Raw genomic sequence first — 16,384 nt, 5'->3', positions numbered from 1 at the left:
ACAAAGATTTTTCATCAATTATCAGGATAAATTAAGAAATGCATGCAACGGTTTATTCAGAAATTCAACATCCTTTTATTACGTCTCTCATTTGAAAAAAAAAACTCATACAAATATATTATACCTGGATCGAACCGCGAATACTTAGATGACAATCTGGATATCCTATCAACTAAATTGAGAAAGTACATATAGAGATTTATTTTGACAATCAATATTCTGGTTTTTTTTTCCATAATATAAAGTAATTAAATCTTGAACCCTAGATCTTTCATCTATGACCTAACTATAACACTCTGCCCTTGGGACAAACAGATGGGCAGTTAAGACGAGAAGGATGGTTGCTAATCAAGTCGATCAAGATAGATGGGTTAACGCAGACCAAGTTGGTTGGGCTTGCCAAATGATCTGGACGATTTCTAAGGATCAACTTACTATTGCCACCTAACATGTTGAAGGTTTTCCTAGTTCTCATTAGCCATACTTGCATTTTGAAACAAAATCCTTCGAACCGGAACTTCTCTAGCTAACTTTTCCATCCGAGACCCGAACTAGATCATGAGACTCACAAATTTCTATATTTAGTATAATTTGACCATACCAGGCTGATGATTATCCTAGTTCCTTACACACCCTATTTCCTGAGATAGCCTATCAAATATAGTATCATGTGGTTTTTTCAAACGAAGGATCAGCAAGTTCAAACAAATCCATAATCTGTTTTAGGAATGGCAGTAACAGTCAAAAGCGTTTAGAACCAGCATAATGCAACATCTACTAATCAAACCGAGTGACAAGGCTGCAATAAGCACATAACTAAAATGCAATTCTTACCGAAGACTGAAGAACAAAAGCAAGGCAAGAACCTGCCCAAGTTGGATAAAGGAAGAAAAACTTACAAAAGAAAACATGTGTTAACTTTCTCTACCGTTGTTGCAGGACTATCAAAGACTACTACCTTGACCCTCTATCAACTCCGTGATACGAAAAAATCGTAGTCTGGGTGCTGGTTCACAGATCTATTATTGCCTTTTGCTACTGCAGCCTTAGACATCACGGATGCAGTTTTCTTCAGTGTCCTCAATCTCTCTTTTATCAATTCTGAGATATTGAACTCAGACCTAAAATTTGGGCCCATGTCCCTTGGTTGAAACCAATTCTCTCCCTGCATTGAAACATGCATGGCCAGTTAGAAGAGATTTGTAAGACAATAAAGCCAAGATAAGTGAGAGAGATAAGATATTTTCGCACAAATTAATTGTGATGCCTAGACTCAAGCATCACTGGTGATCCAGCATAAGATTGTTCAGAACAACGTTAAGCAATGATGAAATGCTATCGGATAATGATCAAAAAGAAGACAGCTATATTCACAGTTCTGAATTTTGCCAACCTGACTAGCTATTAAGGCATTTGCCAAAAAGCAGTGGATGAATTATGTTAAAAACCGGAGAATAGAAATGAACATCTCCAAATGAGAGAAGAAATTTGCACAGGTGGGCTCCAGAAACTGGTGTTGAACATTGGTTTTCTATGATGAAATTGATCATCAAACATGGGATGTTTAGCAGCAAAGAAATACAATACTGATCAAGGACATTGAGATGATCACTGAGCCAATGGTTACAACTGCCCATCACTTCAAAAGGATCATACCTAATGGAGTTGCAAGGACCCTAGTTGACATTTCTGTCAATCTAAGTCGTTGTATGACAACTTCACCTCCATAACAAGACATTGCCAGAACCTATGTAGATAATGTTAAGAACAGGAGATTAAGAAGGATGGTATGTGAGGACAAGGGGAATGTGCACAATTTAAGAGTATGCTTCAGTCAAATATGTTGATGGTTCTCCTGACGAAGAAGATTCATGGGTGGGTCATATTGGCCATTTCAACCTGCCCAAATTGCCATGGCAATAGGAACAGAAAAATTTAACAAGAAATGGGACAGGGATGTGCCACATCATTTCAGAAAAATGCCCCAAGAAAAAAGCAATGTAGGGTATCACTGAATTAGCCATCAAGGATAGGAAACTGCTATTTAAATTGGAGTATATCATACTTCTGTGATAATTAGGTATACTTCTGTGCTTACACGGTACTGGAACTAGTCAGGTAAAAATACAATTATCTAGAAATAGATGAGTATAGGACAGAGGATGCAAGATCCCACATGTCAAATACAATGAGCACTCAATTTAATTTGATATATCTGTTGACAAGAATCATGTCTGAGTTTAATCCAACTGGATCCAGACTTTACTGGAAGGCAAACCTAATCCATTTTATAACAAACCTGAGTACTTGGTTAACAAGGGACCGGACCTAACCAGCATATCCTATTGTCTTCCATTAATTTCCAAAAAGATATATAGTGCCACATCTGTATTGTTTACTGAAAATTTAACACAATGATAACTCTGTTGCATGGCATTATTTGGCGGCATCAAAAGTCTAGAACCCATGCTACATTGATAATAAATAAAAAAATATAGCTTAAACTTTGAGTACCTTGACATCATAACATGCTTTATTTCAATAGGTTCACTCACTGAATGCAAGTAAAGAAAAGTGGGTTTAGGAGCAATAGAAACTTCTGGACAGGTGATTACCTGCTGCATCAGGTTTTGCCCAAGAAGTCTCACAAGGTTGGCATCGTGGTAGCTACATTGTTCACTTATAATGTTATACTTGGTCCTCTTTTGTATGCCTAAAATTAAGCACTTGGATTAAGGGTAGACATGACACCCCGCATTGACGGTATTCAATTAGGCCTTTAAATTCAGCCTCTTACCACCTTGACCAAATTTTCTCATGTGATATCTTCTGTTATTGCACTTCATTTGTGTATACCATGCTGAGAGGATTGTTGCAGTAGATCATATTTCCCTTTTAACATTTATTTGGTCTTTATGATGCATTATTTGCAAACCTCCATGTTTATTGAACCTTATTTTACCTATATTCATTTAGCCTTGTATTATTCTGCTCATATGCCCTTATTTTCCTAGTTTCTTTTTTTTTTAGTTTCAGAATGTTTATTGAGCTGATCCAGCTAGATAATCATGGCTGATCTATTTCTTGATTGGCATATGTCAACCAGTGATGTTTTTTTTTTGGTCTAGCAATACTTCAGATCACGTGCACCACGTGAAGTCTATCATTCGATGGATTGACCCTAGTAGTGTGTGACAATCTCCTTGAATAGCTCTACTTTAAGAAAAGGTAGGTCAAAACTGTGCTTTGGAAGGTTAATCATGAAGCAATTCAAACTAATGGCATAACACTCTAGAGGACATCTAAAAGAAAGTCAGGTTCTCATTTCTAAATCAACAAGAGAAATCTTGCACAAGTATAAGGTCAAAATATAAACAAGACCAGATGTACCTTATCATTATATGTCTGGAGACCTACAACTGGAGAAATCAGAGTATTAGAAGCATCAGAATCACATTCTGGATTACTTCTACAAACAAAATTTCCAAGCGAGTGATAAGTTAAAAAAGAAGCACGAAAATTTGCTTCAGGTATACGATATATAGGGTACCATGCAACAGAGTACCTGAAAAGAAAAGGGCATCTTCAGATTAATACTAACCTGAATAAAATTTCACAAACTTTGGTAAATCTAGTTAAAGTATATAAAAATAACTGTTTCGGACAAACCAAGAAGCAGGATGAAGATCTTGCAGCTTAGTAGATTCCAGCTTTAATGGATCTCCAAATATGCGTCTATCAGATAACTTACCCAGAGTCACCAATTCTTTGATCCTGTGTTAAGTTAAAGAAAGAGCCTCAGGAAAAAGAATCATGCAAATATTAAATATAGCACATGCGCTTGAAGACTAAAATTAGGGAGTAACTAAACACTATCTCCTACAGAGCCAACTGCATATTTATGAATATGGAAATGTATGATAATTATAGTTAGATCCACAAAAAGAATGTATATCTGTTAGTTTATGGCATTATGTTAATATCCATGGGCCAATGTTTTCCTGTATTCAATAATCTGTCCTGATACAGTTTTCGCATAATTACATCATAATAAACATATTACTTATCAACCATGCCTACGAAATTTCAGGTTGAAAATAACCATATATCCATTTCAAACATGTCCTGCAATAGTAAACAACAAACTGACACCCTCCCATGGAATTAATGGAATAGTTACAAAACAGACCATAGACAACCTAGAATGGTATAAAACTAGAGGACAGATGATTTATCAATCAGTTATCCAAACGCAGCTTTGCAGCAAGTAAATGTTCTATAGATTAACTGAACATAACAACCACTACTTTCAGTCATTCTTAAATTATACATGGTGCATTTTGTTGACGAGTATAAAGTCATGCCTATATACAAACCCAGATGAAGTTAAACAAATCCTGGTCAGATTCAATGATTTAATGTTCAAGCATCTTTTGGAAAGATGATGAAAATGGTCACCTTGAGAAACAAGATTCTTCACCAAAATTAGATTCATGCAATTCCAAAACAATGTCACACCTAGTTCAAATACAGTATTTTTGTAAAGTTGGGGTTGTAATTTGACAAATTTTGAAGCATAATATTTTAACCAGTCGCATGATGATTGGAATCTGGCTTCATAGTTTCCAGGGTGTTATTGCAAGGAGAAAAAGTTGCAGGAAGCTTTTCTAAAAGCAGAAAAAATTTATAATAAGATTGATCAGCTAAGTGAGAAAAAAACCAAGAACATCACTAACTTCTCAAATAATGGCTGACGCCTAGGAGGTTGGTCAGATTCAAAATATTCAAATATGAGTTCCTCCTGATCCTGAATTTTATCAGAGAAATCTTCAGAGGATGACAACTCTGACAAGGATATATCTGCATTGTCACATGGTTTTGGCAGTAACATGGAAAATATTGGAAGAGAACCAAAAGAATGAGAAGAATTCTCTGTGTTATCCACTTGAGAATTTAGATCACGATTTATGCTACCCATAGACATAGTAAATAGTTGCACAGCAGAGAGATAAGGCACAAAATAGGTTGTAAATTCCACATCACTATTTTGCAGCCTTCTAGAATTGCAATTTTCATGTGCTTTCACTTCCAACCCAAAGCAACCAGGTTCTTCATACCACTGCCAAATCTTCTCTAAGGAGATGTCAGAAAAATGGTGCCAGCATAAAGAACCAGATATCCGTTGTTCTTTCTTACAACTATTGCAAGTTCTGCCAGGTTCTGATTGTCTAATAACCGGTGAAGCAGAAAAAAGAAAATTTTCAAAGTCAGCGACCATACTACCAGTCATTAGTTGAGTGTCTTCTACTGCAGTTTGCAATTTACAGGCATCATTGACAGCTATTATTATCTTTTCTAAATCAGTTTCAGATCCAAGAAATTTCTTGTCTTTCATCTCAGGTGTTTGGCAATCAATCCCAGCAAATGAATCAAGAACTTCAGTTGAATGATGGTTGCAATTCAAGTTGTTAGTCGATTCAGTAGCTCTAGGATATGAGAACTCTATAGCCTTACCCAATGATGGTGAACTATTTGGTACTAAATCATCCATTTCAACAACTTCAGGGTGATGAAGTTCCTTATTGTTGACCAAAATCTTTATGCAGTCTAAAGTGCCCGCATCTGAAACAGATGAATCTCTCCTCCCCACTGGGACCCACTTCTGCATTGGAGTTCTAATGGTGCTCAAATTGTTTGATTCTTTGTGACCACCAAAATCAAGCTTTCCGAATTCTTGGCCTTCAGTACTTGCATTGGAGGGACCTAGTGTGTCCCTGGAGAACAATTTGGTATCACTTCCAGAACTAGCTTGAATGTGCCCTACACTAAACTGATTTGATGTGGTCGGAATATAGCTGAATTCACTATGAAACACTCCATCACATACATTTCCTGACTCTTTTTCCTCCTCTATGCGAAACTGCATTTCCTTCTCTATTTCTGGCAGATCACTATCTGTCAAGTTAGATAAACTCCTTCCAGAAAATTTATTACGTGGTGACTTTACTTCTGAATTATTTTGGTTGTTAAGATGTACAAGTGGTGCCTTCTGTGGGCCTTCTTTTGGCTGGAAATGATGCTTTTGGACATTGGGTGAGTCGGTTCTAGCAGTGTAAGGTCCACTCCAATGACTATGCTTTGCATGTTTGACAATTGAAGTAGATTTGCTTTTTACACCATTACCAGAATTTCCAACTGTGGACTTTGGAAGAATTTTAGCTGTCTTAGACCCTCTAGAAACAACTTGGGTTCCCTCTATTGTAGAATTTGCATCTGAACAAGGGTATTTGTAGGTTAGTCCAATTTGTTGTTGCCTTGGCCCAATGAATTTGTTACCTTTTGTTTTCATCCTATTATCCTTTGTTGATATATCTTTGTGTGGAGACAAAACATTGACACTATTAGGCTTAGAACAGCCCTTTTCAAACTTCTGAACCTTCTGCCACATAGAGCAATAGTTATCTTTGCCCCCATGATTATGTATATTTGCATCAATAGATCTATTACCTCCATTCAAACCACTATTATTGATAGCTCTTCTAGCTCTTCTACCTCGTCTCCCCGATACAACTACATGGAAGCCATTGCTACAGCCAGCCTGGTTGCTGCAATCAGCTCTTTCAGTACAGTTACAAGTATCAAGATTGTCATTGGGCAAATATGTATCATTTCTATAACAATCTTTTGATATTTCAGCATCCAAATCACATAAACCTGCAGTTGTATTGTCAGTCAAGGTGCCACAAGCAATCTCTTCAAAATGTGAAACTATTTTGCTCTCTGAAGAACTTGGTCTAAGTTCCTCTTTCAAAGGTAATTGCATTAAAGCATCATCACTTGAGTTCTCATCGATGTCACTATTCCAACATTTCAAAGTTTTACTAATTGGAATGCTTGAGGGATTACCATCACGAATGTTGTTTTCTTTACAATGATCTTCTCTTGTGCTCCCATCAGAGGTAAATGGAAGTACTGCTTCTGCTTCATCAGTTATACAGGATGAATTAAGAGAAGTGGTGGTGTCGCAACCTATTTCGTCACCCGCAAATCTTTCAGGTGAAGGTACTATTTCAGTATCATCCATCTCAGGGCTGTATGATGTACATGATGACAAATTGGGACAGATTACAAACTCATTATTATCCTTATCTAGAATAATGCCACTTCCCAATAAATTATGTGGTGTGGCCTCATCCGACAAATTATTATCTGAGAGATGTTTCTTTGAAGAATAAATAGAACTAGGGGTGGATGTTTCAGAAGCAGAAGCACTATAAATGTTTCCATTGCATTGAACACTTGACTCGATTGAAACCTTCCTAGATGCAACTCGTTTATACTGCTTCCCCTTCTTTTTGCCTTTTCTTCTTGAATTTCTTTTAACTCTCTTATCCACCTTTGGAAAGTCATTAACCATGAAGTCTGAACCAACTTCATTTGTGTTATCACATATTGAAGTGGAAGAGTTACCCGATGTAAAGCGGCAAGAAAGAGTACTTGAACTGGTTAGAGAACTGGACAAGTTCTTCGTGCTTAGGCCTGAACTACTTGCTTCACTGGAAATGCAAGAGGAAATAGACCTTGAAAATTCTGTATTTGCAGCCTGAAGATCAACTATTAACAGTCTTGGAGATGATGGCCTGTGGCCATCCATATTAGAGGGGGAAGCTAAATCAAGTTTTCTGTGAACAGTAGTGTCTGTCAAAAAGGAAGGAAAATTTGATGCCTTCCTGAACGCATCAGTACTGACAAAGAGGACTGTGTATAAAGGAACCCTAACAAATAACAAAAGATAGATCGCATTATGGAATAGGAGAAAATGCAAATAAATAAATAAACCCGATAAATATAAATAAAAAATAAAAACAGAACAGTCAAACATAGACTAGTGCAGGCACAATCATTCAAGATATTTGAGAAAACACAACACAAGTTCTCCATCAAGTAAGTTAGCTAGACCGTGTATGCACCTTATTTTGCTCAAGAGAGTAGCACATACCATTTTAACTGCAATGAACCAAAAGTAAGCAGTGGTACAAAAATGAAAACAAAAATGATAGTGTCACAAAAATCAAGTAATTCCTTCCTAGAAAAAGCTCCTTGTCAAAGATAATATTGTTGTACGACTGCCAAACACCAATTTAGGTATATTCTGGAAAGGCCCTCTCAAACTCAAGGGCTCAGTTAGCCACAATGTTCAGCTGGAAGCGCAATCAGTCAAAAAATTTATCTCTGTTTTCCACTTGGTTACTGCAGAAGAATTGAGCCATTGTGGCCGACCATGTGGGGTCGCTGGGGTGGCGGATTCCACCTTTTTTTTGCTACCATTGTCTATGAAGCCATTGTTTCCACAGTTAATGTCGAACCGATATATCATGAGTTAGACAAGAGGAATGTAGAAGAAGAGGAAAAATGGGAAAATGGAAAGTAGGAAGAAGCAAAGAGAGGGAAAAGGGGAGAGGAGTTCAGAGAAGAGGGGAGGAGAGAAAAGAGACACCTGAAAGAAGAAAAAAATTCAATTATGTATGTATCTGAAAACGAATTCTAGCAAAAAAATCAATGTCAGTTCCGCTTAAGAATGATAGTTAGTTACATGCTCCAGTATATCCAACCATGCTGCCAGTTTATATATTAGCATGAATTAAATGCAAAGTATCAGAATTCTCTTTCGCCACTATTACTAGACATCAGCCTACATCCTACACCCTAACCCAGAGGATAAAATAAATAATATTATTAATATTGCAAAGGACATCTGAAATTTGGGAGTTTAAAATGGCAAAGAACTTCTGAGAGAAATTTTAGAAAGAACAAATAAAAACAAAAAGCTAACTGCAAAATTGTAATGACTACATCTTGAAAATTGCTAAGCTGGTCAAAAATAAATAAGAAAAAAAAGACTACCTTAGTTCAGAACCCGATGGGGCAAGTCCAAGTGGTTGAAGATCCTGGAGAAAAGTATTTATACATTAGTAGAAAAAGTATTTATACATTAGCAGAAATTTACTACATGAGCACATGCTTTCAGATAATCAGCTTCCGTATTCCATGAAAAAAGTCATTTACTTTTGGACACGTGTGGCTATTGATCCGATCTACTAATCTCCTTGATAATGTAGTATTTCTCCCATATGCAAACTTTTCAATAACACTATTTCTCCTCCCATGTCCATTAGGCATTGCCAGCTATGCCTATATATGTAAAAATTAATAAATCAATGCACTGTGACAAAATACATGGACCATATGACAGTTTTGAAATTCACTCGCAAATCAAGCAAGAAAAGGAGCATCCAAGTAGCATATCTTTTTGTTGAAGAAAAAGGAAATACCTTATAATCCTTTATTGCTTTTTTAAGCACAATATCCAGCAAAAAATAGTGATGGATTTCCATTTTAATTCATTGGCCTAATATATCTTTCCTATTAAATAAAACATTGGAAGTACATAAAAGATTCATCCAATAGAAAGATAGACAAGCTCATTGGAACATATCTGTGAAAGGCACTAATGAGACGTGTCTTCAAGAACCACAAATCGAAAAAAATACATTGTTTTTGAAAAATTCCAATGAATGCATGCACAATAGATTATCAAACCTAAATGTTCAATGAACACATAATACTTTAACACATATTCCTTCTGAAACAATGAAAAAAAAAAACTAGAATGTTTGAGATGATTGTACATAACTATTTCAACAGCTATGTAGACAGACAATTCTTTCAAATTGAGAATAATAAATCAAGACAATCAGATGAATTCTAAGGAGAGCAATTAGATGAATCTAAGGCTCAACACACAAGGATAAGGAGAGCAATTAGATGAAATCTAAAGCACAACATACAAGGAATAAGCAGGGAAATAATATATTGCATTAACATATCATGCAAGTTAGAAGAAATAACCAGAACAAAATCTCTTGAAGAGTGAAATATGATAGAATGCAGATTCGAATTAGTTGGTTAGCAAATAATCCTTGACGTGGCTGATAGTGTATGAATTGCACTAACAATATGTAACTACGAATTCAAACAGTGAAAAACTTGAGATGGCTTTTAATGAGTAAAAAAAGAAACATTCAATTAAGACGAATCATAACATGCAATGTGAAGATTTTTTGAAAAAGAAATCCTTGAAAAGACGAAATCATGTCCTCAGAAGACCTCTTATCCATCACATTGTCCCACATCAAATGGACGGATCAATAATAAATCGGGCAGAACCTAAGATCCGATGTACTTCCAGAAAACACAGGCCTGCAGGAGAAGGATGTGAATATGCACAATCAAATTACACTGGAGAGAATTATCTTCCAAACGGAGTACCTTCCCTACTTTTGATGTAACATAAAAGGGAAACAACAAGGACTTTGAAGAAGAATGTTTTATCTTTATCCTCAGTCCAGTGCAGATGAAATTTGCCTATAACCGCATCTAAGACACTCATCTTTCCAAATTTTAAATAAAAGAAGATTAGATGCAAAAATCAAAAGAAATATTTTTTAAAGCAAAACTCCGATTCAATTTGGAGAAGGAACGTCAGAATCAATCGTGTCAACCACACAACCTTTCCCCTAGTACCATAGTCAAAAGCAGTCCACTAATCGTATTGCCCAAAAAACGCCTGAATAGATCGAAGGTTCATCCGTCAAACAATCAATAGGAGGGCATATAAGTGAGCAGATCGAAATAATTACGGTGCACACTCGACGACGACATCCATAGATAACTTCACGGCAATCATCCGCCCAGCAAACAAAGCAGCGTGGCGAGCACAAACCATCTCCAATCTCCGTAGAAAGAGACGGAAACACGGAGAAAAAGAAGGAAAAAGAGAAACAAAGACAGCCCCGGACAGGCTGTGCGACTTTACTAAGAACAGTAGCAATCGGAATCATCGAACCGCACATAGGAAAAGCATCACCGAAATTAGCGCAGAGGAAAGCCGGAATACTCGGCAGGATAACCCATATTAAAACCATGACAAAGGAAAGAGAGCGAGGACGATACCTCGGAGCGCGAACCCGACGGGCCGCACTTCTTCCCGAGGGCCGATCCTCCGATGACACCCCGCCCCTCCCTCCCTCCCTCCCTCCGAAGCTGCGCTTCAGGCGATTGATTCGGCGATCAAGAGATCACGAACGACCTTCGAAAGAGAACGAAAAGTTTTACCTTCTTCTCGAGCGATTTAGGCGCAGTTCCGCGATCGCCGATTCCCGGAAAAGACGAATAGTAGCGGATATTATAAGGGAACAAACTTCAAAGGGACACAGGGGATGACAGTGAACGAGTATGACTAAACTCACCCGTTCACTGTTACTCAAATGATACCTACGTTACAATTGGACCTACGTCGACGCCACTTTATATGGCCCCACCACAGACAATGATCTGAGGTAAACCTACGGGTAGAATTAGTAGTAAGAGTAAATTTACCAAAGGAAAAGTCCGCTTTCAATCGGTGAGATTGCCTCCTCGCAGCGGCGCTACCGTATACAAGAATTTCTGCTTAATCGTATATCAAAAATCGGTTTGATTAATTCAGTTAATTCAGAAATTTAATATTAATTTTATATAAATTTTTTAATTGTTTTTTAAATAAATTGAGCTAATTGTGTTAATTAAAATAATAAATTTTTAATTTGATTTTATTAAAATTTTAATTCAATTTGATTCAATTAACAAATATTAAATTAATTTTTGATTAATTCAATTAATTTATATACTGGATTAATCCAATGATCATCCTAATTACTAGAAACCTAGACGGCGAAGTTAAAACACTGCACAATTTATGAAAATAAACTAAAATTATTCATTTTCAAACAATATAATTAATTTTCAAAATTTTAAAAAATATATATTTTTATTTTTATTTTACCCTTTCTGTTCAAGAACAGCATAACATAGTGAATTTTAAAAACCAACATTTTCTTTAACTTAGCTTGTGACACAGTAGTCGATTGGAAGGATAAAATTAAAAATAAATATATTTTTAAGAAAAATCTAACAGTTAATTATGTCTTTTAAAAATTTTATAATTTTAAACACGTCCGTCCATCAGTGTAGATAAAATAAATTTCCCTGTCTAATAAATGCATAATATCAAATATTCAGATTATTTTATATTTTAAAAGAAATATTTTAAATTTAAAAATCATAAAAGAAACCTTATGCAAGTTATTGAAATTGACTTTTAAATCAATATGTGATTAAAATAATTTGTGTACCACAAAAACAAAAAATTAAATGTTTAAAAAAGAAGCTTTGATGGTTTAGTGGCACCAAACTCAATTAATTTAATTGAATAGATTTTAACATTAAATGGACATAATAATGGTTCTTTGATTCTAATAGTAAAACAATAATTGTTCTTTAGATCAAAAGTAGAAACAAAATTAAGGATGATTTCTGAAGTTTAACAAATTTTGGGCTAAAGTGGAATTTTCTCAAATAGAAACTGGGGGATCATTTTGCAAAAAAAGGCGTTAAACATAACTAATAAGGGCATCCAATGGTAAACTAAAAAACAGGTTTTTTTTTTTTTTAATCACATCACCTGCACATCAAGAGTTATTATAGATACACTAAGGGGATACCAATGATAAACCTAAAAAATAAATTTATAAGCCCACTATTTTATATATATATATATATATATATATATATATATATATATATATATACACACCATGTCTGGCGATTCTTGCATGACGAATGCACGATTTCACTATAGTCACACCCCATCATCTTTTTTTAATAATTTTTTACCGTAGTAGTGCATCGTCAGAATTAAAGAAATTATATATATGTCTCTCTTGTATAGTATGCATGCATTGTCTCTAGAGCTATTAGACGAGCTAACCCGTGGTCGGGCGAGGCAGGCCGGTCCATCATCTTGACAGGTTGTGAAATCTCTGACCTAACCCAATCTAAGGCATGTTGTGAGTTAGGCGGGTTAACCCCACGGACCCATCAAAATTTTTAAAAAATAATAAAAAAAAGTTTCATATCTTCAACGTTTCACTTTAGAAATATTTCATCAATCAAATAAATTCATAAATAGGTATTTTAAATGTAAATGGATACAAATAAGTACTCATGTTTGATGAAAAATACTATTCTATTTCAAAATTATTATAAAGAAAGATAATAAATTGACATAAAATTTGACTTACATGTGTTTCTCACCTACGGGCCAACCCAAGCCTGTCGCGAGCATAGGCAAGTCGGGCGTGACTGACTTGGGTTGATAAAATTTCAACCGAATCCACTTAAATTATTTGGCGGGACGAGCCAATCCGACAGATTCAACCCAAATTTACAACTCTAATTGTTTCTCTCTTCTGACACATACATGTATCTTACACATGCATTACCTCCTACACAATTATAGCAACTACGCTTTCATAGTTGTTACAATTATAATTGTTTTTCATATTGTAGCAATTATAGTTGTGTATCTGCTATAACTACTACGAACCTATAACTGCTACAACAGTGTAGTAAACTTCCAAAGACCATAACTTTTAACTTAGATATTAGAATGAGATGTTTTTTTTAGTTATAGATCTTTGAACGAGCTTTGATTAAAAAAAAAGATCGTCTCATTATAATATTTGAATCAAAAATTGGGTTTTGACCACATCAAATCCCTCACATCATATGTCACCCACGGTCTCTCACATAAGGTCGGGCATGGTATCATTCCTTATATATCATAACTTTTGACTCGGATATCATAATGAGACGATATTTTTTTTAGATTGAAGTTCATTCAGAAATCTATAATTAAAAAAAATCGGCTCATTCTGATATTTAAGTCAAAAGTTATGGTCTTTGGAAATTTACTACACAATAATAACAACTATAGGTTTGTAGTAATTATAACAGCTATGCAATTGTAGCTACTACAACATGAGAAACAACTATAGTTATAGCAGCTATGAAACTGTTGTCGTACAACATGAAAAATAATTATAGCTGCAACGGCTATGAAACCAAACCATAGCTACTATAATTATATAGGAGGTAATGTATGTATCAGATACATGTATGTGTCAGAAGAGAGAGATAATGCATGCATACTGTACTTAGAGGTGTAAACGAGTCAAGACATGCCACTTGCAAGCTCTTCGGGTCTTGGCTAAAAAAAAAGTTCGTTCGATTAAGATAACAAGCTGAGCTTGAGCGTGATTTCGAGCTTGAAAATATTATCGAGCCAAGTTCAAGCTTAACAGTATTTGGTTCATGAGTTTGCGAACATGTTCATTTAGAGGCTTGTGAATATGTTCGTTAAGAGGCACATTTATCTTATTTTATATATAAAAAATTAAATATCATATAAATAATAAATATAATAATATTTATGAATTATTATAGCTAATTATCTTAAACGAGCTCGAACTAAGTTCGTTTAAATTTTAAAAAAGCTTTTTTCGAATCGAACTCGAGGTATTTAATTTTATTACAAGTCAAGCTCGAGCTTAAGAACTAAAACTCGAATCGAACTTGAGTCGAGCTTTAGCTCAGAGATAACGAACCGAGCCCTAACTCAAGTCTCTTACTGTTCGGCTTATCTTAGTTCGATTACACTCTGCTCTACTAGAGAGATAAATTTGTGATTTCTTTAATTCTGACGGGGTACTGCTACAGTAAAAAATATATATATATAAAAGGATAAATATCAATGGGTCATAAAAATTTAGGAAGTGCTTAGTGTTGGGACAATTTCCTGTGATCAAGTTTGACCAGTTTGACTAAGCTTGAGTTGAGTCAAGCTTGAGTCGGGATTTGAGTTTTGATGTTTGACAATATAAGGAGATTGCTGGAGTAATCGTCCAATTATGGAGATGGTCAAAGGGTTGACCAGGTTGATAAGAAGACAAGTCAAGTAGGTCAGGGATGACAGGAGACTTGACTGGGTAAGTCCTAACTGGAGGTTAGGCATCTGGAAGTCCTAACTGGAAGTTAGGTAGTGGTAAAGTCCTAGTGAGGAGCTAGGCAGGGGAAAGTTCTGGTGAGGAGCCAGACAACGGGAAAGTCCTAGTAAGGAGCTAGGCACGAGAAAGTCTTGGTGATGAGCCAGGCAATTGGAAAGTCCTGGTAAGGAGTCAGGCAATTGGAAAGTCCAAGTGTGATCTTGGCAAAGGAGAAAGTCCTGGTGATGAGCCAGGCAATTGGAAAGTTCAAATGTGATCTTGGCAAAGAGTATAAATCCAAGCATGTGGTCTTGGCAAGGTAAGTCCTAGTGTGACTTGGCAAGGAGAACTCGACAACTAGGATGAGGCCGAAGGAGACTCTTGAAGGCAAGGCGTGAAGGATGGGGAGATATCCGAGGGGCGCAAGGCTGATGGAGGAGGTTAGAAGGCTAGTTCGAGGTTGGTCGGGTGTGGCCAAATACTAGGCATGGAGACCCAACAGGTCACGGTTGACCGGGAGTTGGGTTAGAAACTTTGGACTTGAATTTGAGTCAAGTCCAGGTTGGTCAATCGATCGGACGATCGATTGAACCAGGGTCCAATCGATCAGCTGATCGATTGGAGTGTGCTACGAAGGAAGGAATGACCCAATCGATTGGTCGATCGATTGAGACCATAATTCGCGAGCACAGAGGCCTTCCCAATCGATCGGTCAATCGATTGGGAGCTGTCGATCGATCAGCCGATCGATTGGGCAGGGGAGTTCTCGCGCGATCGCGAGAACACAGAAAGCTTCTGAATTGATCCACCGATCGATTCATATGTTCCCAATCGATTGGGATTCAACCGTTAGGCAGGATGTAGGTGATGGACGGCTGCGATGGAGCGGTGCTGATGTGGCAATCAATTGGGGATGGATTGGATCGATTGGGAGCACTGTTTAAAGCCTGGGCGAAGCATTTTCTCCACAGAACTTTGCATTCTTCTCCTGCGAGCTTACAGCGATTCTCACGGTGATTTCTCCAACACTCACGGCAGTTCTTGAAGGCACTTAAGGAGCATCTTCAAGGTTCAAGAGGCAACAACAAGTAGCAAGAAGAAAGGGTATTCACTTGTATTCCTAGGGTTTCTTCTTGTATTTGTGTTTGTGTTGTGTGTAAGTTTGTACGAGACTTCTTCGCCTCCGGCTGTGACCGAGAAGGAGTGTTTCATAGTGGAGATAACGTGTCGTGTGTGGATCCTTGGATTAGTCACCTCATCTTGAAGTGGATACCAAGTAAATCCTAGTTGTTAGCGTTGTGAGTGTTTGTGTCTTTGTATTTCGCTGCACATTATCAAGACTAAGCAAACCGACGCAAACGCGACGAGCCGCTATTCACCCCCCTTCTCTAGCGGGCACAAAGGTCCCTACAATTAGTATCAGAGCGAGATCGCTCTTCTACGGACTAACCACCAAGAGA

At 36.6% G+C, this 16,384-nt stretch overlaps 1 protein-coding gene across 3 annotated transcripts; it reads right to left on the bottom strand.

Annotated features, from left to right (window-relative positions):
• Positions 1–750: 750 nt before the first annotated feature.
• LOC121971076 lies at positions 751–11,217 on the bottom strand. Of its 3 annotated transcripts, none has more exons than XM_042522173.1 (7): positions 11,014–11,217; positions 9,067–9,192; positions 8,905–8,948; positions 4,737–7,775; positions 3,670–3,774; positions 3,391–3,565; positions 751–1,165 (listed from the first exon to the last, which is right to left on the bottom strand). In XM_042522173.1, exons 2-7 carry the CDS (start codon positions 9,178–9,180, stop codon positions 971–973), a joined length of 3,672 nt encoding a protein of 1,223 aa, XP_042378107.1. In that variant the 5' UTR covers positions 9,181–9,192; positions 11,014–11,217; the 3' UTR covers positions 751–970. The 3 variants fall into 3 exon arrangements, with proteins under 3 accessions (XP_042378107.1, XP_042378109.1, XP_042378108.1); XM_042522175.1 differs by lacking the exon at positions 11,014–11,217 and adding an exon at positions 10,701–10,929; XM_042522174.1 differs by lacking the exon at positions 11,014–11,217 and adding an exon at positions 10,168–10,268.
• Between the last annotated feature and the right edge of the window lie 5,167 nt (positions 11,218–16,384).

Source organism: Zingiber officinale, chromosome 4A (genome assembly GCF_018446385.1).
Source record: "Zingiber officinale cultivar Zhangliang chromosome 4A, Zo_v1.1, whole genome shotgun sequence".
In the NCBI taxonomy this organism is placed as follows: Eukaryota; Viridiplantae; Streptophyta; class Magnoliopsida; order Zingiberales; family Zingiberaceae; genus Zingiber; species Zingiber officinale.
The sequence above is the reverse complement of the archived record's forward strand: the minus strand, read 5'-3'. Positions and strand labels throughout refer to the sequence as shown.